Source organism: Cavia porcellus, unplaced genomic scaffold (assembly GCF_034190915.1).
Source record: "Cavia porcellus strain 051 isolate PalLab524CR breed Dunkin Hartley unplaced genomic scaffold, mCavPor4.1 scaffold_7, whole genome shotgun sequence".
Classification (NCBI taxonomy): domain Eukaryota; kingdom Metazoa; phylum Chordata; class Mammalia; order Rodentia; family Caviidae; genus Cavia; species Cavia porcellus.
This window is the reverse complement of record NW_026947490.1, coordinates 79,429,851-79,456,906: the sequence shown is the minus strand read 5'-3', so window position 1 is coordinate 79,456,906 and position 27,056 is coordinate 79,429,851. Positions and strand designations below refer to the sequence as shown.

Below are 27,056 nucleotides of genomic sequence, written 5' to 3'. Positions count from 1 at the left end.
TTCTTTGACTCCCACAGTTATGCCCCTTGGTCTTCCATAAAATAAAACTGAAATTTTGTATTCTGTAAGTTGAAACCTTGATCCCAGTGAATTCCTACTCTGAGTTACTTTGAGTTCCAAGACCATCTTTTTGTGGTGTAGATTCAGAGATAACTCTGAAGTTGTAGCCCAAACTTTAGACCCTACAGGTTTCACAGAATGAAGATAAAAGTTTAATTATTGATAGCCTTCCACAGATCCCCAGATATAAGATAAGGAAGCTAGGGTGTGAGAAACCAAGTGACCTGTTTTTTGCTGCAGGGCTCAACCCTCTTCTGAGACTCCAGGTTTAAATGTTCTTGACACTTCACAGGTCTGGCATTAATAAGTTAATTAATAAATAAAGCAATCAGTATAACACAAATGAAAAGCTATTCATGTGTACAATCCTGCCCTCAAAAGCCTACTGACAAAGATACAAAAGGACCACCAGCTGGCTTTAGCGTTAGCACTGCGAGCCTTGGCACCTAATAACCTGCTCTTATTTTTTTTGTATTCTCATATCTAGATCTACTAATGACTTGATCTATTCAGAGCTGATAAATTTACAGTGTAAATGAATGGCCTGTGACTATAAACTTTGTTATTTCAATTAATGATCTTATTTTTTGGCAAAACAAAAGTACAAGATCTGCTGTTTGTAAAGGAAATAAAAGATCATGACAAAAAAGTTATTGTTTTGGGAAATTTGGAGCTCTTCTTCTTCCTTCTTTTTCTTCAATGCCATTCAACTGTCACTGATTGTCTCTAGAGTGAGTGAGTGACATTTTTCTGGCTAGTTTTCTCTGTCTGGTCAAGTGATGTCCTATTCTACCTTGAACTCCAGAGTTCCACAAAACAAGACTGGTCTCACCAGATGTAGCCCTCAGTCTCAAACTTCTCAGTCTCCCTAACTATAACATATAAATTTCTTTTAAAATAAATCATCCAGCTTGTGGTATTGAGTTATAGCAACAGAAAACACAGTAAGACACCATCACTTACTGGAATCTTCTCCAAGTATAGAAAAGAGCTACAGTGTTAGTGGTTTGGATTACATTTTATTTTGGTTGAAATAGATATCCACACAAATCAGCTGCATGCTTTGAAAAGCTCTTGAAGTGGTTCCAGTTCACCAATACACTGAAAACATAGGTTAGGTGAGGCTTAACTCAGACAATTTAAGAGCCTGCCTGTTGAACCCAAAACGAAATTTTCCTCAGTCCCAGGTTCAATCGTAAAGCAAAAAGCAGCTAAGGCCACCTCCTCTTGGACGATTGCTCTCCAGAGAAAAAGAATCACTCCTTTATTGCATTCTTGAGTAGATTTTTCTTGCCTTTCTATTTGACCTTTACTTTTTCTGCCTTGCACTGAATGACTTTTCAGTTTGTCTCCTCCTTTAGCCCTGAAGTTTTTGAAGGTGAGAGACTGTGTCTTAGATGAATTTGCACCAGCACCCTCTCCACCCTGTATTGTGAAATCAGCTCTCCATGCAGAAGAGTCCATTACTCTCCCTTTGAGAGGTGTCGGAGAGGGGATGTGGAGAGAGGATGGAAGGAAAAGAGAAAAGCAGAGCAAGTTGACTTCTTGCTACACACAGCAAAGATCTTAAAGGAGGAGGTTCTTGCCAGCCCCTTGGGTGATGTAGCCTCCTGCCAAAGGGACCCTTTAGCAAATTAGCAATGGTTCTCCTGCATATCACAGGATCACATAATTAACAGGGAGTGCTAGTGCACTCCTGTAATTTCAGCACTCTGGAGGCTGAGGCAGGATAATCTTTCCAAGTTCGAGACACGCCTGGGTTACAAAGTGAGCCCAGGGCCAGCTTAATTGCATGGTAAGACCCTGTCTCGAAAAAAAAAGAAAAAAGAAAAAAAACTCTTAAGAAAATGCTTGGTAAAAGCATTATAAGGACAGGGCAAAGATTCAGACTACTGATCAGAACTGTTCAAATCCTGTGTCTCCTCCTTAGTGGTGACATGATTTCAGACAAGTTCCATCACTGCCTTTGGCTCAGTTTCCTCAACAACAAAGATAAAAATATGACAATCACCTCTCAGGGTGGTTCTGAGGCTGACAGACAAGGAATATAATAAACTGAAGATGGTAACAGATAATTAAAAAGGGACATTATTTAATTCAAAGCCATACTTTGTAAGGAAGAAAACTGAGATTCAAGAAGGTAAGCCAATGCGTCCCAGGCACACAGGCAGCAGTGGAAGGTGGACACTGACCACTTTTGGTTGTGGCTCAAACTCCCATCAATTGATTTTCACTGAACATTGATTGATTAAATGCCAGATATCAAGGACTAAAAGCATTACGGTATCACCTCACGAAAGAGAGGTCAATCACTTAATCCAGAAGGACACAAAATGGTAGAGCCAAGATACAGGGCAATGCTAAATCTCTTAACAACCCATTTCCACGTCCCAGACTAATGTTCCTCCTAAAACTGTCATTTCTGGGCCTGATTATCACCAGATCTGACCCTAGCTTGCTGGGCCATGGCAGACCTCGCAAGCCTTTGATGTGGGCTGGGGATTTATCATCTACAGGTCCATGTGTGGGGAGAGGTTGTCCCCCTGTGCCACGGTTAGGGTCAGTGTTCCCGACAGGATTCCTGTCTGCACCAGTGTGCTCCGTTATGAGATATCCTTCCAGCCAAGGCTATTTCTGCTTTTGCAGGCTTTGCACTAGATCAGGAGGGCTGTACTGGGGCCATTAACTCCTCTGACAGGAGGCATCTGATACCCATTAGCAATTCTATTCAATCCTTAATAGAGGACAGTTAGTTCAACCTCAAACTCTGAGGAGAAAGAGCTCTGCCTCTGACCTATTGACAACTCTCTCAGACCCCCACTGAGCCAGAAAATGAGTCCATCAGAGCCTCCAGGTCATGTATTTCTGGAAATACAGACTGAGCATCTCTCAGACCAATGTTAATTGTTCACCTCAGTCAGTCTCTAGAAAGGGCTGAAATTCATGTGGGCTCTCACCTCTTCGTGTTCCTCTTACATCAACAACAACAACAACAAAACTACAACCCTGAATTAAGAGACTGTCGACATTTTGCACATTTAAAGTAAGAGTACCAATTTAAAGATTTTCTCTGTGTCACAGACACTGGCTTTTCTTAAACTCACAAATTACTCTTTGAAAGAGACAGGAACTTTCCACTGGAGGAAAGATTGCTTAATTAGAGATTCACTTTTATTTGCTTTGAGCTATTGGGAACTGAACTCAGGGCTTTTGGACTGGGCTACAACCCCAGCCCTTTCGTTTGTTTTTTGTTTTGAGACTGAGTCCTCCTACATCACTATATTGTCCACACTGGGCTTGGGCATTGACTGTCCTGTTTCAGACTTCTAGAGAGCTGGGATTACAGGTGTGCATGCATTTTCAAGCCAGGATCTAAACTTTCACTTTTTAAAGCCCCACATCTATGCTGTGGTTCTTGTTCAGGGGTTTCCCAAGAGTTCTCTCACCTCAGGTCCTTCTCTCCCTGTCTTTACAGACTTGCACATCATTTAGCTGTCTAAGGACAATGCTGAGGCCAGTGTTAATGGTATTTCTATTAAAAATGCAAAGACCTCTCTGGGAGACTAATAGGTATTTTTGTCTTAGAAAACTGAGCAGCTGTTAGGAGGAGTAGGAAGCCTGGCATCTCAAGCTGCCCAAGTCTTTCTATTTAGAAAAGACCAGAGCAATTTTAAGGAGCACATATCAAATAGGACTAGAAAATCCAGACCCTTGTGGACTTTGTTAGGAGGTGGTATAAAGAAATAAATAACAGGCTAGTACTTTTTTTGATTTATTGTTCTATTTAGGATAGAAGATTCATGTTTACTTCACTCTGAAATGAACCTACCACAAAAAGATGCTCTTGGGACTCAAAATAACTCAGAGTAGGAATTCACTGGGATCAAGGTTCCAACTTACAGAACAGAAAATTTCAGTTTTATTTTGTGGAAGACCAGAGGATATCCTGTGGGAGTCAAAGCAGCAGTCTAAGTGAGGGAAAAAAAAAAAAATCTGTTTGGTGACCAGCAGCAACAAGTAGAAATCCATTTCAGGCACGTATTCCATAGAAGAATAATTTATGCTGGTTAGGGACCTAACGGTGCAAAAGACATAAAAACCTTTGAGCAATGAAGCTCACTGAACATTTCCTCCTAGGGTGCCTCTGTAAGCTGTGTGGAACTTGCGTTCATCCTCTTCTTTTTCCAGTTCACAATATTGTGCATAGATGTGTGTGTGTGTGTGTGTGTGTGTGTGTGTGTGTGTGTGTGACATTACTTGAATTGCTTTCCAATGATGGAGAAAAAAGTATTATCAAAACTAGAGAATCTTCTCAAAAGATACAGACTCACTTTTTTCCGGTCTGCTCTGTTCTGGTGTTTATCCTGGGGTGTGGTCCTGCCTGAATTGCACTGCATTGTGTTTACAGCAGTATTGGGAAAGCTCGCCAGGGGTTTAAGATGCCCTGTCATCTAGGACAGTCACTTTAACACCTGCTAAGCAGCATAACAGCAGAACTGACAAGTATCAGCTAATAGACAGCTTTTTCTGACCCACATAGAAAAGGGAAAATTTTATTCACTTACCTTTCACAGTTAGGCCCAGCATAGTTTTCTTTACAAATACACCGAACAGCTCCATTTTTTCTATAGCAGGATTCTGCAAAACTAGAATTTTAAATGAACATCTGAAGCCCATTCCATGTAACATGGGAAAGATGACTTCAATTTTTGGTTCGATCGTTTCTACTTTGGTCCCTCTTCCTCCAGTTTCAATGGCTGTGATCATTTATTTATTTATAATCAATCCTTCCTATTCAGGACGATTCAGACCAGCAGGCCTAGGCAGAGAACGTCACTCCATGGAGAGGGCATTTCTCAGGGTTTTCCTACTCATCTCCTACATGAACTTCCTTTCCTTGAAGCAGTGAGAATTTTTAGTATTTCAGATTTCATACTCACTTCTATGTGATGTGAATATTTCGAATTCAAGTGTAAGATACATGCTTCAAAGTCAAAAATTAGACAAAACCTACCTGCCATTTAGATTTTCTATAAGAATTTCTTATTTCCATTATATTTCATATACATTTGACAGTTTTCCCATATGTTTCCCCCCGCTGGATCTTATTTACTTACCTGTCTATTTATTTATTTTATTTTGGGATACAGTCTTGCTATGTAGTTCAGGCTGGTCTTGAACTTGTAATCCTCACACCCACCAAATGCACACACCACCACGTCTGGCTAGAACTCTTCCAACATGAGAAACCATGTTTAAACTGTATAATCTTCCCCTACCCTTAATTTCTTTCATGTATATGTTAAAGATCGGGAGTGAGGGCGAGGGGACTGACTGAATTTGATTTAAGTGACAAAGCAAGTCCTGACCAAGAAACAGGGCACACGATAAAAAGATTTTAGCCACAAAGGCCCTTGTATTTTTCTCCTCCTGTTTCTTCCCTTCCTCTTTATCTTACTCTGATAATAAAATTTAAGACAGAGCACCAAAAATTAATAAGAACACTGCTTTCAAAGACTAGCTGGCTCAACTATTAAAGCAGGAGAAATGTGTGGAAAGTTTTACACTAACACATTAATTGTGCCTGCTGTGGGGGTGTGTGTGCATGTGTGTGTGAACAATTTTAATCGCTTTTAAATTAGTTTTGGCTTAAGTATTGTGCAATCAATGAAGTGTGACCTGCTGCTCTCATGTTCCTGCCTGTGTCAGCAATCTTCCCCCTAACGATCTTTGAAGGAAAGCAAATAGATGGGTTGGCTTCGTTTGAAGACATTTTAAAATCAGAAAACAGTACATGTTCTTAGTGAAAGGCAATACCCACAATTTATTCCCTCTCATAGTATGGTAAAAACATTCCACAGAAATTACATGCCCTTGGCCTTCACTCCTTTATTTTGACTATTTTTATTACTCCAGCTGACTTAAAGAAACAGTCAGTTGAGTCCAGAAGAAGGACAAACCCTTCTGCAGGTTTCTTTGAAGGCGTTCCACCAGCAGCCCGCCCACGGCTCCAAGTGGGGGGCATATGGAGTCATGGCCTTTGGCTGATGTCCTCCTGTTTTAAACAGATGACATTTCCCCCGAGTCACAGCGATTACCATAGCTGCTGGTAGACATGGAGGATGTCTGGCCAAGCCTCAAATAAATAAATGAATTCTACGCAAATAGTCCTTGGGCATGACCAGTGGTTTCTGTGGCTGCAGACTCAGACTCAGTAGCAGTCACTGGGGTTCATTTTTGTTTTATCAGCATTAACTGTTTATGTTTTTCCTACGAAAACTGCTATTATTGGCTAGGAAACTGGAAACACTGTGCTTTTCTCAGCCCACTGCAACCACTGTGGCGCCCACTTCAAGTGGAAGGCTGAGTTTTGTTCTTCGAAAACCCTTAGGGAACTTGAAAAATAGACTGAGTCCTTTGTCTGTTTGCCTAATTCGCTCAAGCATTATTTATTTGCTTTATAATTTGGATACTGTCAACTGGAAATCCAAATACCAGGGCTGTAGACTTAACCCATGGATCTTTTAAATGTGACTTAGTTTCCACAGGAGATGATTTTCTGAAAAGTCTTGGCAATTTTATTTATATAGAAAGCAGCAGCATGAATTTAAAAAAAAATGCTAACAGACAGCAGGGATTTTGACTTCTGATGAGCTCCCTGGTTAATATTTGATGCTAGAACTTTATGGAATCCATGCAAATGTGTTAAGGTCTCTGACCAAGACTGCCCTCTTCAGCCCTTTTGTACTGGGTCACCCACCGTAGAGCTTTGGTGCTACAACATGGTAAACTACACAGCCTGAGGTCTCTCACCCCCTCCCAGTTCCTCCAAGTCCCGCAGGATGTGGCTTCCTTACTGATACATGCCTTTGTTTTCATTTTCAGCAGGATTTTCAACCCCAAATCTGTGCCATAGAGACTTGAGTGCTCCTGTTTGTGACCAGCACTTCAGAGAATGTTCCTGAGGTTCGAGCTGCTTCTGAAGTGAGCCCTAGATCTACTAACATGCACAGCATGGGTAAGATGGTAGCTCTGAATGTCTTTGAAAGCTGTTGCCTTTTCCATGATGGGAAACATGCCCTGAATGGCAAATCACTGCTTTACTTATTGGAAGGAGCCAATAGCCCTCAGAACCTCTGCTTGCTCAACAAAAATACTCCACAAATCTGCCTCAAAGCTAGAGTCCTTTGTTATAGGAACTTCAACAATTTCTATATTTTGACCTATTTTAAGGAAGCTGAGGCTTTGTTTATACATTGCTGTCTTATAGTGTCTAGTACATGACTAGCTTATAATAATACACACGAAATACTATGTGCTCAATCAATTTAAAGATTGTATATAGATAAGATGTCTCAGTCCATAGACAACGCGTTTCCAGACATCTTGTGTTTTAAGATATTAACATTAGATAATTTAGATGAGAACTGTTGTCCTAGGGTAAAAAGTGTCAGGATGAGACCATAATATAATCGGAACTCCCTGAGCTTGTCTTCCTAAAGGATGTGCTTATCTAAAGAAACTGCAGAGCAAAGCTTACAAAATCCTCACTGAGCCAATGAAGCTGTCCAACATCTTTATTTATATGGGCTAGTGACCAAAACTAGTTATAGGAAAGCTAACGAGCGGTAAATACATTTAACAAAATAGCTATACCACGGCAAAAGAGAAGTGTGGCAAACACCTCAACAGGTGGGGTTAAAATGAGTATTTGAGAGCAGAATATTAATAAAGAATTAGAGATTGTACCTTAATGAGGTGAAGGGAACTCATAAATCAGGGCATTCTTGAGTGGAAATAACAGAACATTAAATGTTCATGCTTTTCAGAAACACTCTCAGGACCATCCATCTTGCACACGTTATTAATACTATCAGACATGAAAAATCACAAAGCCAGGTCTGAGCCAGCTTAATGGCTTTTGAAGATGGGGCTGACATAAGATTTAAATATATCACAAGCTGTTGAGCAACATGTTAGTAAATACTGGCATTCAATTAAGGAAAATCATTAGAGGGAAACATGGCTGCCGCCTCCTTTCTCTCTTTTCTCATCAGTAGCGTGATTGTGTGCAAGTGCTTGAGTGTGCCAGGGACTTGGGCTTCTAAATCACTTTATATGCATTATTTAATCTTTACAACAGCCATCAGTTAGATAAATATTGCATCCAAACAATTAGAATAGTCCGGTCATGCAGAAAATAAAAGTGCTATGCTACGTGTTTGGTAAAGCCAACTCCACCATGTGCATGGCACCAACCCAAATGCTGCACATAAATTATTTCCAGTCTGATCTCACAGCCTACAGTTCAGATTCTTACACTTTAGTTTGATTTGCTTATCAAGGAAAAAGCTAACATCCAATGCAGGTAAAAGGAATCAAGGAATGGCGCCAAAGTCAACCTCATCTCCTGGACCCTAAATCTCACAGAAAGAGAGACCCAGAGACACACTAACTTGTCTGAGATCACACAGGCATATGTGACTGAATAGAAATTAAGTTGCTTTTTCTTTCTCTTTGTATAAAAAAATAAAACATAAATTTGGTTTTTGTTTCTGGATCCTAACACAGGGCTTCTGTAACCTTCAAGTCTCCAGAGTGAAGACAGCCTTTTTGTATTCATAAAGGCCTCCTAGAGAGTCAGCTGGTCTCCAAAAGAAGCAATCAAGTAACCATAGGGTTGGGCACTTCAATCCCTCCCCAAACCTCCAGGGAGGGGAGCCAGGCTGGATATCACCAGAGGCCAGTGACTACCCAGTCCCGCCTGCCACAGGAGTCTGTGATCAGGACCCTGGGAGAGGAGCACAGGGTTGTGCTAAGAGGTGGTGAGTGATCTTCTGCTCTTAGAACGTGTGGAATCTCCTTCTGCCCCATCCCTCTACTAAACTTTTCCTCCTGCATTACTTCCTATGGTTGTACCCGAGCTGTATTTTTTCTAATATGCTGATCTTTATAAATACAGCACTGTTCTGAGTTCTGCGAGTCATTCTAGGGAATTACTAAACCTGAGGGAGGGATTGAGGGAACTTCCAATTTGTAGTCTGATGGCCAGGATACTCTCACATGCTTGCAATGTGAAACGGCGGCTGTCTTGCACAATAAACCCTGAACTGCAGAGAGTTTTTCAGTTAGAACTGAATCTAGTGACACCCATTGGGGGTCAGAGAGCTGGAGAGTTGATTGCTCCTTGGAAAACCAAACATCGCTACATCTTTTTCACTCTACAGCCAATAGAATAACCAGTTATGACTTGATTCTTGGATATATATATATATATATATATATATATATATATATATATATATAAAATGTGCTTAAAAAATTTCATTCTTTCTGTTAAAATGTGTGTTCCTTTTAACTTCTCACTCAGATCAAAACTTTGTTATTTAGGGTTTTTTATTTCTCTTTTTTAAATTTCTGTTTTGTTTTGTCTTTTGAGACAGTGTTTCACTATGCCATTCAGGCTGGCCCTGGAACTCACTTTGTAGCCCAGGCTGGCCTGGAACTCACAGCGATCTTCTTGCCTCAGCCTCCTGAGTGCTGGGATTGCAGGTAGGCGTGCTATCACAGCTGGCTCACTCAGATCAAAACATAGAAGTGAGAATTACCTTTCTTACAACCAACTATGAGCTGATTGGCCTTAAAATGCATTCTGTGTATGCACTAATTCTGCTTGAAAAGCATATCTGGCTGCCACAAGCAGGAAAATGCTTACTCTGCGAGGGTCAAAAGAGGTGATACCACTAAAAGTACCATGTTAAGAAGAATCTGATGGTATTATCGGTTGTGATTTTGCTAGCTCAAGGAAGGCTGAGGAAAAGTGAGACTTGCTTCACCTATGACACTTGGGAGACTTCACTGATTGTACAATGCAGTCCGGAGACTGGGAGACAAGGTCATCGTCTATGCTGTAGGGACAAATGCTGCTGTCGAAGTGGTTTTCAGTTGGAGATATTTCTTGTATCTTTCCCAGCCTAGTTTCAAATGAGGTATTCAATTTGGGATAAAATAAAAATGTAGAAATCGGAATAGGGAAAAAGGAGGTGTGTGTGGCGGGGATAAGCATTAGAAGAAACCATCCTCCTCCAGGACTTACTTGGCCAGGTGCGGCAAGGGACAGGGGCACGGTTGGCAGGCGTGAGGTGCTTCCCTGATGGAATCTCCAATGTAACCGGCCAGGCATTTTTCACAGCGCTCCCCTGTGGTGTTCCGCTGGCAGTTCTAAAGACAAAAGATAAGAAATTTGACAAGGGAGCAGATGAAAACTTTCACAGGCAACAAAGAACCCTTCACACAAAGGAACATCACGCCCAGTATAATAGATGGTGGTCAAACAAGGAACCCTGTTAACCCCAGTCCATGCAAGAGGGTAGGGAGGTGCTCGATGACTTCACCCGGGGCTAGCAGCCTGGGGACCCTCTTTAGAGTTTGTATGCTGAGGGGTTATTCACAGATTCCTCATTTCAATTTTGAGGTATAATCAGGCAGATCCAGCTCTGGATGTACTAGGAGCATGAGCTTACTGTCTTGGACTGAATATGAAGTAGAAAAATATCTTCCTGGTGTTTATCCATGACCCTGGGAACAATAGATTTATGGTGATAAACAATCAAAGTATGTTACACTGTGGCACAAATGCAGTCTAAGGTAATAAAGAGTATTCTGCTAGTTGTTGGTGTCCTTGATAATGACACATAAAAAATAGTAAGTAAATTGATTGTGTTGTTTTTCCATTTGTAGTATGTATAACAAACAGGAAACAAACCACAAACTTCTGTGTGGATCATCTGTTTCCTATTCAAGATCTTCGTCAGGCGTTCAAATTTCCACTAAATCCTCCCTGACTCTTTCCTTCCAAGTTGCTCGATACATTGAGCCTTTGGGTACCGTATTACCATGGATGTGACTAGGGTAGGTCCCCAGAAGCTGTGGAATCTGTGGATTTGTTTCTACGTGAGGCGGTAGTAACACAGAGACAGCTTTCCATGGGGCTGAACTGGACAGCACAAGCCAACACCTCTCACACTGTGCTATTTCCATCCTCACAGTTACCCGAGTGTGGAAAGGTTGAGTTGAGATTTTAATAGAAAATTATACTGTTAGAATTAGAATGCCATTGAGGAAGCACCCTACTGGAGCAATTGCCCTTAGAAACACCTCTCCACAAGAGCTTTAGTAGAATGACTTTTTCAGGTAGTGCCTGGGGGAGAAATCTTGGGGAAAGGAAGATGGAGCCCCAGCAGACTGAACTCTGAAAAATTTTTTTTTTCTGTTTGTTGTTTTTAGCTTCTTGAGTTCCAGAATAAAAGACTAGCCATAGCCATCTCTAAACATTTTACCTGTATTAACTCATCTCATTCTTGCAATGATCCTGAGCTAGGTCCTATTTTCTCCTATATTCCTTATATAGAGACAGAGGTATAGAAAGTTAAGTAAATTGCCCAGTGTCACACAGATATAGGCCACTGGACCCTAGAACTCAGTGTACTGCTTCTTAAAAAGAGAAACAAGCATAGACTGCATCAGAAGGTGTCAGAGCACCGTGGCCGCGGTTCCTCTTGATCGTCAACCCACTGGCTAAGGAGGTGCCTGGGAGTGGCAAAGCACGTTGCTAGGTGGGTCTGAGTGTGACCCCGCAGAGGAGCGGGCTCCTGGTGACTTCCTTTTGGCCTTTTTCCACTCACTGTTTTCTGGTTGCCATCAGGTGCCCCCCCCCCCCCCGTGCCTGTCCTGTTTCTGCCTTGAAGGCTGTTGACAAGGGATGGAAACCTCTTAAACTATGAGCCAACATCTCCTCTTTTCACTTGTGTACATCACGTATTTTGTCCCGGCAACAGGAAAATGACTGATAGAACTTTACTAAGAGTTTGAGCTTCAAATGAAAAACAACGCATAGTTAATAGGAGGGAATTCTATTGCACCCTATCCTGAGGGAACACTCTTTGGGATTTTGATCATCTAGACCCTGATTAGAACTGTGTAGCAGCATGGAATTTAGGGGCTTGTTCAGACTGTCTGATCAATGAGAACGACGGAAGAAAAGCATGCTATGTAGCTACGACTGTGTTTAAATATTTCCCTCACAGTTCTTAAAGCTGTGTCTTGTGTTACATTAGCCTTCAGGAGATGTTTCTTAGGGAAGTAAATGAGGGAAAAGGAGAAAAGGACGAATCAGTGAACTATGTCTCAAGCATATGGAAGAAATTAACATGCACTGAAAGCAAGTTCAAAACTGGTGGCAATCTGTATCCCAGGGGAAGCTAATGAGCCCTTCCAATCACCATGGGCTACACCAGGAGCAGGCCAGCAGAGCTGCTTGTGGACCGGTCAAATCTGACTGAGTCCTTGGTAGGCAGATGAAGCCCATCTGTATGAAACAGGCCCGCTGTAAGATGTCAGTCCATTGTTTGTAAAGTCCAACATGAGTTAATTTCTATTCCTTCCCTTATGGATGCTTCACATTTCTTTTCAGGGTTCTAATTCTGCCATGATAGTCATAGGGAACAATCGCTCTCAAGGACAAACCACCAAATCTCTTCCATCCTCTAAGATAAGACCATAAACACTGACTTTCTTCACCTGATTTTTTTTTTTTTTAAAGGATTTGTTATAAAATTCCCTAAAAGCCATTCTGGAGTCTGAGGACTTCTGGAGGTAAGGATGAATGGCCCTACCTCTTAAATTTTCCAGTTGGTTGGCTCCCAACAAGACATTAGATTTGTAACTAGCCCAGTGGTGAGCCTGACCCATCTTTAGCATAAGTGAGTATATCTTACTGAAATAAAGGAATAATCCAAGTATCTCATAAATCACAATTAAAGCGGTTTACACTTACGTTATCTTGGTATTTTGGTTACCAATGTATTTATTCACCTAACAAGTTTGGATTAAATTTCTATAAGGAGCTGCAATTATTATTTTGTGTTTTTATATATTTTTTCTTATCGTAAGGTTTATTTAGTTGATAAAAATACAAACTGACATCATAAATGGAGAGAGAAAACTGGTTTGTGAAATCTAAGGCAAAGATACTCTTAAAAAGCTGTTCAATAGTACAAACATTACAGAATAAAGAAATAAAATCTTTTTTGATTAATAAACCAAGAACTCCTCTATAAAGCGTCCTTTATCTCCTATTATATATCTTTAATTTTTCTATTTATTTCTATCTGGGTTTTTACCTGTTAGAGAAATCATACACTATTTAAGTGTGTGTGTCTGATTTATTTCACTAATCATTATGGTATCTAGGTACATTCTTCCTACAAATGACTCGTTTATTTCTCTTTATAAAAAAATAATATTCCACTATGTATAAATGCCACATTTTCTTTATCCATTTTTCTGTTGATGGGCATATAGGCCACTTTTAAGAGTTTAGTTTTTGTTTTTTGAGGAATTTCCATTTTGATTTTATAATACTTTATATCCCCTCTATCAACATAAAAGGGCTCCTTTTCCCCTGAAGCCTCAAAGATTTGTTACTATTTGATTTCTTGATGAAAGTCATTCTTTCTGGGGTAAGACAGAATCACAGTATTATTTGAATTAGCATTTCTCTAACACATTTTTAACTGTATTTATTGGCTTTTCCCCCTTCTTCTGAGAAGTGCCTATTCATTTCAGGTGGCAATTTTTGATAAAGTCTTTTATTTGGGGAGAGCTCTAATCTTTCTGAGTTCTTTATATATTCTAGGTATTAGTCCTCCATCTGATGAATGAGCTGCATCCATAATGATAAAGACTTCCTGCCTCTCTTTGAGGAGCTCACAGACTTGTAAACGAAACACTGGTAAATCAAGACAAACATTGTGTGTTCAGGGCTCTGAGGTGTGCATAAAGCGTAACCTTCTAAAGATGAAGGAAATGAACCTTCTAGGTCTTCTTGAGAGAAGTGGAAATGGACACTTGAACTAGGCTTTGAGGAAATCTTGCGAGAACAGGGGATACTTCTTAGCACAGATGGTGAAGGTACAGAGTGGGTTTAGGGGGCTGTGTGCTCAGGGTGGCTGCAGCACAAACTCCCAGAGGATTTTAGGAGGAAGAATTCTTTGGTTAGGGTGTGCTTTTGACGACTCCTTCATTGCTGTCAGGAATAGATCACAGTGAGAACAGTGTGCATTTGGGAAGCTGGGCTAGCAGCCACGGGGATTACTGGGGGGCTTCAAGTAAGGCAGTAGCAGGGTATAGAAAGAAAGAAGCTCTCTTGGGGACTTGGGGTCAAATTGACATTGGGGATAAACCAATGGGAACTGACGAGGTATCTGGGCTCTCCAAACATTAGAAACCCAATTGAACAGTACTGTCATTAACTGGGTGGGGAACACAAGAGGAGGAACAAATTCTGGCTGTTACAGAGAGAATGAACAGTGTATGGAGAAGCTCTGACCTGCTTTCATTTCGTATTTATATATTCTTACGTTGTTGAGCACAAAGCGACATGAGATTTGACAAAGCGACCCTTCTTTAGTGTTGTTTAGATAAGACATTTCCATTTTGTTTTAGAATAGTAGCTGTTATAGAACCAAACAGATTGTTATTTGGAAAAGTTCAGATTTTACCATTTGCAACAAACTGAAAGATTGTCAGATTGTGTATTTGTTTTTTTTTTTTTTTTTCTTTTTCTTTTTTTGTCTTTTTCCTTTTTATCAGTATCAGGGATGGAACTCACGACTGCCTGCTTACAAGGCAGGCACTTATGCTGCTGAGCTAAATCCCCAGCCCCCAGATTGTGTATTTGATCTAGATAACAATTTTTTTTTTCTCTTTTTGAGACTGGGTCTCTCGATGCAGTTCAGGCTGGCCTTGAGCTCACTTTGTAGCCTAGGGTGATCTTGATCTCAAAAGGATCCTCCTGCCTCAGCCTCTGGAGTGCTGGCATTACAGGTGTGAGCCACCACGCCCAGTTAGATAGCAATTTTATAATTACAAACAAAAGGTCTCTATATTCAATTTCTTCTTGATCTGGGACACCTAGTAAGTCTGCTGGGTTTTGGTCATACATGCTTAGTTTTACAGCAACATGAATGGTTGATTTCTGCCCTTCACATCTACTAAAGAAGAGTTTAAAAATGGGGGAAATGTTAGTAACTACAGACATTAGACATATCTTCTCCTGAGTTGGGTTTCAGTTAGCTTTCAATATTTTGGATTACTTCTCTTTCCCACTGTGTTTAGGATAGATGAAAAGTTCATTTAAATATTACTATATTTCTATTTATAAAATTACTAAAGACAGCTGTAGAAAATTTAGGCAGGTACATATTATTGAAAAGTGAAAAGAAAACAATAAAATTACCAGCTAGATATAAATATACAATAGCCTGATGTGCTCTTTTTAGATTTCAATTATAGTTTTGTAGCTCTTTTGATGCTTTAAAAATCTGAATATTTAATTCACACTTAGGAAAACATTGAAAAGATATGAAAAAATTGATATCTTTTTGAAATCCTGGCACAAATCCTGAAACTTCTTTTTTTGTTTTTTACTGGGAATCAAACTCAGGACCTTGTGCTTGCCAGGCAGGCACCGTGCCACTGAGCCCAGCCTTGAAACCTCCTCTTATTTGATTGTCCCTCAGTGGATTAGAGCATCTGCACATATTTCTAGAGCTCCAAGCGTGCTGGCCCCTTGAACTTTGCATCGATGTGACAAGCTGCAAAGATATCCAAGTGTTTTCAGGTGGGTGTGCTTTCCCTAACACTCTGCAGCTCACACAGTGGGAGACTTTTCATTGAGAGCCAGGAAGAGGAGCTGGCACATAGGTGGTGCTCACAAGGGGTTAGACGGATAAATTAAATCAGCTGACAAATCAATCCTCAATCAAAAGGAAGCTGAGAAGCCTTTGCCAGTGGTGAATTTCGAGTCATAATTTGTTCCACTCCCATTCTACCACTGGCTTTCTCCAAATCACAGCGCTTTGGTTCTTGAGGTGGTGGCTGACTTTACTCAGCCCCGTCCTGGTTTCCTGTCACTCACCCTCTGCAGTTGCAATAAAGTGCAGTTGGCTGTAACTGGGGATTTCTGCCACCAGCTACCTTTCTGCTCCCACCTGCTTCTCCCCAATTTCTCTGTCGTCCCCTTCTGGAACCCCTCAAGAGAAAGACTCAGCTGAGAACCCTGCCCAAGATGATGCAAACTGGACCTGTAGAAAGCATACACCACATCACAGAATTCTAAGCCATTTTCTGCTTATACCTTTCAGTATTTGACAAATTAGTGTTGGATGGTGAAGAAGCCTCTTTTTTTGTTTGATGTCTCAAATAGCACAATAGCTGGGTCTCCTTTGCATTTTGCTGCTGAATGGCTTAGTTCATCTACTAGTTAGGACCATCAGTCTATCAATTCAAATTGACAGTGAAACTGAGGAAAAACGAGAAGCAAGAGGGAATCGACAAGGAAATAAAGGGCTCTTCCAAGTAAAAATGGACTAAGATAAAATGAAATAAAAGAAGGGCTTATGGCAGTTAGGCCACACAAGTTGTTGAGAAACCTACCAGAACTGATTGAAGCTGGGTATGGTGGTGTACACCTACAGACTCAGTACTCTAGGAGGCTGAGACAGGAGGATTGCAAATTTGAGCTTAGCTTGGGGAATCTAGTGATTTAGCAAGACACTATCTTAAAAAAAAAGGCTGAGAATGACTCAGTGTAGCACCTCTGGGTTCAAGCCCTAGCACCGTGCAAAACAAAACAAAACAAAACAAAATCTTACTGGAATGCTAGCAACCACCGTAACCCAAAAAGAAGTGATTAGATTGGAGTCTCTCTTTTTCTGGAAAACTGACTGGGGAAAATGAGCTGGAATCACAGGATAGGACTCAATAAACCCAGATCTGCTCCACGGTGGGCTGAAGCAGGAACGCTAGGGCAATGGAAAAAAATGAGCTTGATTCCAGCGTGACTCCATGGACCTCATAGATTTGCCAAGTAAGTGACAGAATATTATTTGTGTACTTGCAAACCTTTTCTCCTCCTCCATTTGCCTTTAATTAAATGCAACTTATGTCTTTTTCTTTAGAAATGGGATTTATATGTGTACCTCTGGGGGACAGGATTGTGGATAATTTTCATTTTGAATTTCAAATACCATGTATAACTAAGATTTTTTTCACACTGAGATTTTTTTTTTTTTATGACTGTGATCCTAGAAAAAGATATTTCCATCTGGATGGGGTAATATAGGAGAAACATCATTAAGATGAAAGAATGATTATTTCTTTTGGTTTAAGTTTTCTGTCTTGGATTGAAATAATTGTAGAAAGATGAGCAACTTCTTTGGGTGAGTATATGTTTAGCACCCTAATTCGCCCTCGAATCTGTATTAGAACCCATATACCCAGCAACTGGGGAAGTATTTAGCTCTGAGCATCTCTTTCTGAAGCTCATACCGAGCTTCAGATAAAACCACGGTAGCTGCTACGCTGATAACATCATTATTCTTGACAGGCAACAGCAGAAGGAACTCTTGTCTACTTTCCCTTATTTCAGCCGTCTGTCTTACCAGTTGCTTGGTGGCTGCTGACTGTACTGGTCCTAATACTTTATAGTTTAATAAACGAGATAACCGAGAGCCCTTAATTCGTCAAATCATCAGAGATGTACAGGATTAGTGCAAGTGTCTGCATGGATTTCTTTAAAATGTCACTGAGATTAAAATAACAGGAAACCGGAGATGCAAGCATTATTAAGGGGTGGACTTTGCAGCTGCTGGAGCCTGCCTTGCTGAGGAGGGCTTCCTGGATGTGAGGGTTATTTAAGACTATGGGGGAGGGGAAAACAAAGAGCAGGACTAAACAAACACCACAAAGCAGTAACAACATTTAGTATTTTGCCACTTAGGTCTCTGTCCCTTGGACAGACGACTTCTAGATTCAAGATAAGAGAAAGAGTTCCAATTTGCACCTTCAAGTGAAGTGTAACTGAAACAAAACCTTCAGGTACACACCTCAGAAACCACGTATAATAAGCATTATCTGTTTAATTGGGACGGCTGAATGTATTTAAAAATCCCCCTTATGTCTTCTATGGAAGGTGCTTTTGGCAAATATTTCAATGCCTTGCCTTTATTAAGCTGAAAATGAGAAATACCTAGCAAATACTTGTTTGCTAGAAGACTTCTCAGTTTCCATCAGGATCCTGACTCCCTGAGGAACAGTTCATCTCAGTGAAGGGAAATTGTGTTTTTGGGACCAAAGCATAGAACTACAGAGACCACAAGGCCAGTGTTGCCTTCCTCATTGGCTACTTGGTTCAAACCTGCCTTCTTTTCTGTAACTGACTTTGACCTATAGACCTGATTATCTTACAGCCTATAATAGGCTCCGCAACAACTGTTCAGTTTCCTCATTTATGTGGGATGAAGTCAAACACATGGCAAACTATACTAGGACAGAAGAATCTGGGGGGATGCTTCCTTCTCTGTGTTATTTTCAGTTGCTTGGCCATTGCCTGCAGCAGACAGCTAGTTCCCCGGGTGCAGAGCCTGAAGGCCCTCCAGCAGTGCGTGCCCCTGCATATGCCTTAGTGACCACTTAAGATCAGAAGATATGGTTTACAGGAAACATGGAAGGGAGAAAAGAAAAAGAAAATAAATAAAGGCTTGATTAGCAATTAGTTCCTGGGTGTTCCCATCTTACCAGACAGAATCCAGAGCCGTCAGAACACTCATTGGAATTACCATGACAGTCGCAGGGCAGACATTCTCCTGAGAAGGCGCGAAAGAATCCAGGAGCACATTTCTGCAACGGACATAGAAAAAGCATCTCAAATACTGCAGAGATACATCTTGACCAGTAACTTAGGAGAGCAGTGAAAGGATATGATTATTAAAGTAAACACATATTTTTCTACGAAGCCTACTTAAATGAGCTAATTGTTATCATTCAGTGAAAATGTTGTGCATTTAACCTTTGCTGTGTTTCTTCTTTCCTCCTTTTACTCTGCAGAAGAACAGTTGATATTTCTATCATTGTAAGAAAGAATAGAGCTTTAGGCTGAGAGAGTGTCAGATAGAGACACAGACAGAGACAGAAATGAGAGAGAGACTGAGAGACTGATTTTCAATGTCTCTTTTCCATCTAAAACAAAACAAAACCATCACTATATACTGGCAGGTTTGAATAAAGATTTCTGGTTTCAGAAATTATTGGCAATTGTATAACAACTAAGAACTCTGTCAAGAATGAGGGGTCTTAAAAACTCTTCGGAGTCTAACATTTTAAAACAAGAGGTAATATTAAAGTCAATGAGTTCTTGTATTTGCCAGACCCTATGGGGGGGCTGATGATATGTTTAATTTATTTCATATCTGGGAGAAATGTATTATTTTCTTTCATTCTGGTGATGAAATCATAAGACTCAGAGAAGTGAAATGGCTTATGGGGATGTTAAACCACCCTCCCAGGCACAGCTGATCTGCACAATACTAACCCGCTCTCCTGTATTTTAGTGGTGCTTCCACTCCACACCACAGTCCGTTCCTTGTTTGTTCAGTTGGGCTTATGGGTTTGTATTTGGTATTTCATGATGAATTCTCAGTGATGGAGGTTAGAGACGGCACTGTAGGCCTAGAAGCCCCCTCCCTGTTCTTCAGAAAGACTTACTTCTAGAGAATTCCAGACAGAAGAGAATCTGGTTCCCACAGACTAGCAGAGTATGAAGTTTCACACTTCCCATGACCCGTTGTAATTTGTATTGTCCCCGGTACTAGGTCATTTTTCATTATATCTGACTGTCACACAAAGCTATTTTCTCTCACTTTTTTCTCTGTTGCAAAAGAATAACTAGCTAACATTCACAACATAAAAGCACCACCATGTGCACCCTAAAAAATTCAATATATTCATTTGAAGGACTTCGAACAGAGAAGTATGACAAGTGCCCATGAAATGTCCATGTCATCTTTCAAAGTAAGAGAAAATAAAGCTGAGCAGACCCAAGAGTATAATTTATAGTGAAGAGCTTGTGGTTGGTTGTCAGCCTTGTTCTCGGTTTTCCTGAATTGAGAGGGTACAAAAGAGAAGTGAGACAGCTTTTGCCCCAAGAAGCATTTAACTTAGATCGGTTAATGCCATATGTATTTGGCTATTGTTATGAGGTAAGGTGTATGTGTTTTCATTGTGCTGCTCAGAGTTTCTCTTCTTAGACATTCATAGATATAGATCTATAAATAGATGCTGATAAAGATCGGGATATGCATCTAAAGATATCTACCCATAAGTTTCTATGCAGAAAATGACTCATTATATAAATAAGTAACTTCTCTTGGTGTGGTGAACCTTAAAGTTCTGTATGTTACTAAAAATTATATCTTGGTCATAATCTATAAAAATATATCGTGGAAAAATATATATCTTGATCATGATGCATTGATTTGATGACCCACAAGTACATTGCATTTTATAATTTGTGGGGTTCTAAGTGTTTAAGACTGGTTTTCATAGGAGTTATCTCGGTAGCCTCAAAGACACTGGATCCTGAGCTCTCTACCACATTGCAGTCATTTGGGAAGCTTTTGATTTAGTACTTTGGAGAATGAAGCCATGAGACCTGTATGTTAATAACAGGTAATTTCTGAATTTTAAAATAACTTCAGTTACAGAAAATCTGTTAAAGCCCTCCATTTAAAAAAAAAAATCCCCCAAAGGTTCTTATATTTGACCAGCTTTGGAAAGCACCATCCCATCTTGCATTTGTTAACTACATAATTAACATTTGGTGATTTGAATGGCTTGGGTCAAGACAGCACATTTGAGGCATAGAAAAAACCTCTAGTGTACACTGCTAACCCACCCATGACTCTTGGCCAGGCCTGGATCAGTCTGAAGGGGCCCAGTAACTAGGGCGCAGACTGGACTGCCTACAAGATGAAATCTTTACGTTGTGCCAGTTGGAGGAGGAGACTGCACTCCCAGTCTATCGTTACCCAACTGTCCACTCCCCTTGGGTGAAGGATGACTTGGCTCTCGTCTCCTACTGTGGGAAATGGAAGAAAGGGGAGGTAGTCCCTTCTGGGTAATCTTGGCTTCCTGCCTGGAGAGTGGAGGCGGAGAGTGAAAATTCCTTTTTTGCTGGGCTGTGTCCACCTGGCAGTTTTATATTCTCTAATTCCTCTATCAGGGAGGAAGTAGCAGGTAGCATGTAGACAAATGAGCCCACGTACTGGGTGCCTTGGACCTTGTACTACAGCAAATTCTCAGAACTCAGGAATAAGTGTTCCTTTAAGTTATTCTAAAGGAAGACTGATTTGAACATGTATTTATATGTTTTTTGAGACAGGACCTTGCCGTGCAGCTCAGACTGGTCTTAAACTCACTGTGTAGCCCAGGCTGGCCTCAAACTCACAGAAACCCTTCTGCCTCAGCCCCCCAAGTGCTGGGATTACAGGCATGTGCCACCACGCCCAGCAAGTTTCCATCTTTATTTGAAAATATGTTATCATTGTTCAGAGAGTCCCAATCTTCTCACTGCATCTTTTCTAAGGTTCCATAGAAACCTTATTAAACATTGAGAGGTAGGAATTTTCTAGAATGAAAGCAGAGCCCTAGATCTGTTTTGCTCCGGTTTAGCAGTAGTAATTCTAACGCCTATGTGCTTTAGAGACTGGTGAAAACTGGCTTTCCCACAAATTAAATTAGTGTCTCTCTGTCTTCTTTGGGAAGACTGTACAGAAATTACTGAATGAAGATGGCCCCTGCTTATGTCTATGTGTATGTGAGCAAGAGAAGAAGCCGTGGCATTGAGTTTTACATGTCACACTGAGCTCTTTCCCACAGAAGAAGCCTGTCCTGCAGAAGAAAAGTATAACAGTACAGGGGTGGGAAACTGAGAGAACACAGGGGAGTTCGTACCTCCCGGAGTGGCACCATGGCCTATAGAAAATGAATAATAATAGCAAGGATAGTAAAGATGGTGAGCATGCTGACTGTAATACTGCTATTGCTAATGCCATTCAACTGTGTAAGAGATCAGACTGCTTCAGATCTTACTTTTTCTCCACTATAATATTCTATCCATTATCAACAAGAAAATAAAAGAGAACATTTCCTTAACTGACCATGAGCATCTACTCTCTTCAATCACAGGGTAGATCATTCTGTATTCTCTTATTTCAACCCACAATGGATGGGGGCCTCCATTATCTTCCTCTTACAAACACTTGGTAGTTTATGAGGATTTGCTATCCAGACCAAGAAACGCAGATAGGACATGGTGGGCAGAGGATTTAGATGTTTGTTTTATCTCAACTTTGAGCTCTTGGAGTACCACATACATTCCACCAAGCTTTCCTTGTTGGTTGCTTTCAATTTTTGGCTATTACAAAGCAATCTGAAATGGATTTAAAAATGTGAAATAGCTCCTTTCAACTCTAAAAAAGTCTTTTAAAACTAAACATAATAATTAAGGTATTTTTAATAAACAGAAACCCTTGGGGCTGGGAATATAGTTCAATGGTATAAGCGCCTGCCTGGTAATCGCAAGGTTGTGAGTTTAATTTATGGTACCTGCCCACAACCCTCAGAAACACCTTGGGTGACAGTATTTTCCTTTTAAGCAGTTTATTTCCGTCAGATTTTCAGCTGCATCATTTACTCACCACTAAATCATGTATAGACCTTGGATGTCTCCGAGCAGTTGTATCATCATGGCTTGCTGTGGGCTCCATGGCCAGACTGGATGAATCTACACCATTTACTAAATGTGAAGAGCTAGAGTGAGAACCCTCATTTGTTACTTTGTTTTGATAGGGGTGAGGCCTGGACTGGAGTAAAAAATATATTTGGTGTACCTGTGTGATTTTACATTTGTAGAAATCAGGACTGGAGATTTAGGAGGAAACTGGTGTGGGGTGGCTTATGTGCCACTCACATTTAAGGACCCAGGGACTGCAGGATGTGCTTCCGTTGCTGTAGAAGGCTTTATTTTCCTAACCCCATCATGCAATCACAATATTAATTATTTAATAAGACAAAACAAATTAAGACTGTTTTTTTAAATAAGAACACTTAACAATTGCTATCATTTTTCCTTGTTTGAGAGAGTCCCCTTGAAAGCCCTAGATTTTACCTGCAGTATCATTGTATAGAATATTCTTTTGGATTCTCTAAAGAGGTTTTAAGAGTGTTTTTTGAAAGGTAATCCAGTTTGCACCCTTTGGGTCTGGCAAACTTATAAAAGTTGTTTGAAATTATTTTAAAAAGTGAGTACCAAGATAAGTAACAAAATTTTAGGATAAAACTCACAAACATCTCACTGTGTCTCCCAAATTCTGTCAACAGAGAAATTAAGTACTGTAACTGACCACAAGCTACTGCTTTTGTACAGAGGAGCGAATCTCTGAGAGCTTCATCTATTCTGCTGAAAATCCTGATTGACTAAATAATTTAAATGTTCTAACGGCAACCTGTAGAAAGCAAAGGTCCCCAAAACAAATAACAGTGGCAAAAAATGCTGGGATTTAGAAAACTCCTGAAGTTGCCCAGGGGCACAGCCTGAGTCTCTGAGTAAGCACTATCTGCCAAAGAAAATCAGACCCTCATCTCCAGTTCCAGCAAATGATGGTGAATGTGTTAAAATAAAATTCCATTACTAACAGTACAATTTAAGCTCAGCTGTCTATTTCAAAGGGAGCTGTCCTACCTATAACTAGAATAGATATTTATAGATATTTACCTTGTGTCTCAACCAAGATTCTGCAGACATTTCACAAATTCAGACTACACTCATTTTTTTTTCCCCTAAAGTAGACTTTTAGAATTTTGAGTCACCATTTTTTGTTTTCGATTTACTGAGCCTCAAAATAGAAACCCAGATTCATTCACTGGTATCCAGAGTTACTGTTACCTTCTATGTATTTAATATTCTCCAAAAGTAGCAAAAAAAAAAAAAAAAAAAAAAAAAAAGAACGTATGCTGTTACCTTTTGCTTAGATTTTTATGTGTCTATAAGGAAACTACTTTCCTCTTGTCACCAGGCAACAGTAATTTTATCTCTAGTTTTATCTTCAGCGAACTCCAATTTTGGTTTTAGTACATGAAAAGAGACACTTTAACAACTGAGTACTGTGCTCCTTTAAAGGAAATTCTACCCAGGGGAATTCTGCACAATGTTGATTTCTACCTGCTTAAAACTTCAGCAGATTTAAAGATCTGGTGCTAATCAAATATGTTCTGGTGGCGGCTGACACAATTCAATCTATCAGAAAGCATCCATTTAGCTTGTATTAGGAAAGGTGACTTCTAAAAATTGAACTTTTTAAATTAGGAGACATTTCACAGACTTTTTTTTCTGTAAAAATAGAAGTTAAAATATCTAAGATGGAAAGCAGTCCAGGTTAAGCTATTAATAACTATTAGCTCAATTTTTTTCAGGTTAAGACTTAAGGTGTCCTGGCTTTTCATATACAAACCTATAATCAAAGAATTAATATCAATACATTATCCAATGTGCTACCCAAGATGTTGTCCTCTTGATTGATTTTACTTGAAGCTGGAGAATATTATAACCCATGTACCCTCCTCTGGGTATTTCTGAGCTCTTGTTTGTGTAATTGCAACTCCTCAGATTTTAACAGGCACACTCAGTTTTTAGATTTTAACAGTGATTGCACCATAGCTTGATTGGGAAAGGGGTTTCAATAGTCCTCAGAGATTTATACAGTTCAAAGATATTTCTTGTGATCATGGCAAGAAAGCTAGGGTAAAAGCAAAATCATGGGTGACAGCCTGGCTTCTCCTAATCGGCATTTACAGCCCTGTGCTTCCTGCCTAGATGCTCTGTCTGCCTTGCTTTCTTTAACTTATAGAACACTCCAGTTCTCTGGGAAACAAGGACAGTGATTGGATCCTGGGAACTGTGAAGAGCACAGAGCTGGATGTGCCATTCCCAGGCAAGGCCCTTTAGTGAAGACTGCAGGGGCGGTTATCAGGGTATTCATGTCACATCTATGTAGCTCTTCCTTGGTAGTCTTTATTGGTTGTTGGGTATTCAATGGGTAGAAATCACAGCTCCACTTACAGGTCTCAAATAACTGTCCTCAAATCCTATTCATCAATCCTTTATTTGGATCATACATACCAGCTGATTTGGGTTCTGCTGAAATACTAGTAAATAGCCCTCTTTATTGGCAAAGTTGATCAAGCAAGGAGGTTTCTAGCCCTAAGATCACACAGATTTTTCTCTTTAAAGTACTGGATTTGGGGATGATTACAGTCATTAATATGGATGAACACTTCTTGAGTGATTACCATTTGTGTAACTTGCAGAGACGTCAATGTGCTCTTTTTCTATTTCTTAAGGTCAGTCTCCTGCTCTCTGCTCTGGATTCTCCTCACATTGCTGCCTGTACGTGGCTTGTTCTGTTCATTTCTTGCCTTCTGGGCTATGATTTCATGACTTAGCCTCTACCACATTTTTTTTTTTTCATATCTGAAAACTGACTCAATTTTATTTAATTTATTAGGCCAAATGCCGGGAACACATTTCCAAGAAAGGAAGCCATGTAGCCCGCATGGGCGAGCTGTAAGAATGAGTAGAGACATGACCTCAGAGCTAGAGGTTAGGGGTTTTGGTGGGGCTCCCTAAACATTTAGGAGAAATCAGGTTTTAAGATGACACACATCTCTGTCATTGCCACTTGAGCTTTTATGAATAATAATAGCTAAAATTTATGGACTGACAGCAGGCTCTTTATGGATGGTCCAATAAGCTCACTACCAGTTAATGGCCTACAGTCTAGCAAATGACTGTTAATTACCCTTTCTTTTTGTAAGAAGGTTGGAGGTTGGATTGTGTATAAACGACAAGGTCTCTCATCTAGTGTACTAGGGAAGTTAACAGGAGATGTCACTGCCTGTGGGGAGTCTTCATGGTTTCTACAGCTGGCAGATGAGCCTCCTTCTGGCTGGAAGGGCAGTCTTCAGTGTGACCCTACCCTGGGTCTCTTAAAAGACCAAGCAGAGAGTGCTTAGTAGGCTAGGTCTTTCTTCCCTATGATTTAATTCAGAAAGTTACGCTATTGTAAGTCTCTAGTAAAGCACAGAGGCAACCTGAGTTTCTACTGTATTCACTTAATCTCAGCAGATAATCTTGCTTCTTTCAGTGACAAAGTAGAGGTCACTGGGTGGGAAAAAGAAATCATGAAGCCCTCTCTGTCTTATCTCATCGGTAAGCCTTTTCCCCATCCCAGAAGAGATCCCTCTATAGCAGGAACTCCTTCTTCCGGGCTCAGGGGTCCACATGTCTGTGACCCTCAGTCCCTGTCACATCTCCTGGTCTTCCTCCCTCCCAGGTCATCCGTGTGAGTCAGCTTTTTGTTACTCCAACAAAATACCTGAGATCAATAAAGTTTTAAGGAACAAGAGTTTGCTCTCACTCATGGGATCATAGATTCTGGTCCATGATGGACTCTAGCACTCTGGGCTCATTGTGGTACAGTAGTAATTCGTGGCTCAAGCCTGTGAGAGGGGAGGCTGGTTTACCCCATGAAACCCCGGGGGGGGGGGGTGGGGAGAGGTTTTCAATAGTCTCCTCAAGGGCACAGTTCCAGTGATCTAATTTCCTTCCACTAAGCTCTACCTCCCAGTACAGACACTGGCTGGCAATCAAGCCTTTAATATATGGCAATTTTGGGGAGCTCTGCGATTCAAACTTTATGGCCATCCATTTCTTCCCACTTCGAGCTGTTGTGGAAGGTAAAATGTACAGGTACCAAGCAGCAAGCCCTGTGTCAAATAAGCCCTGGTTACTTCCTCTGAGCTCAGACTCTAAGCACGGCTTCTCTCAGCTCTGCTTTCCCTTCATTTTCTTCCTCTCTTGTCCAAAAAGTTCATCTGCAGGGAGCTCAACTGACCCGGCTCTTCTGCTCTCATGTCAGACCCTGCTTGCACCCACCACCTGGCTTCTGCCTGCCCTGCACCTCTGACCTGTCCTGACGGCACGCTCCGGGGACATCTGAGTGGTTCTGCTTTTCTAGTCTTGCTTATTGTCACTCTGG

The 27,056-nt window shown here is 40.6% G+C and overlaps 1 protein-coding gene across 2 annotated transcripts in view; it reads right to left on the bottom strand.

Moving 5' to 3' along the window:
- Window positions 1–27,056, bottom strand: part of Lama4 (laminin subunit alpha 4) — a 130,993-nt gene that overhangs the window by 78,822 nt on the left and 25,115 nt on the right. For both annotated transcript variants that reach the window (XM_005002216.3, XM_063253885.1), the window contains exons 2-4: window positions 18,700–18,801; window positions 10,157–10,281; window positions 4,626–4,706 (exon numbers count right to left, since the gene is read on the bottom strand). In XM_005002216.3, coding sequence (XP_005002273.2) covers window positions 4,626–4,706; window positions 10,157–10,281; window positions 18,700–18,801 — 308 coding nt within the window. The remainder of the gene's footprint in view (window positions 1–4,625; window positions 4,707–10,156; window positions 10,282–18,699; window positions 18,802–27,056) is intronic.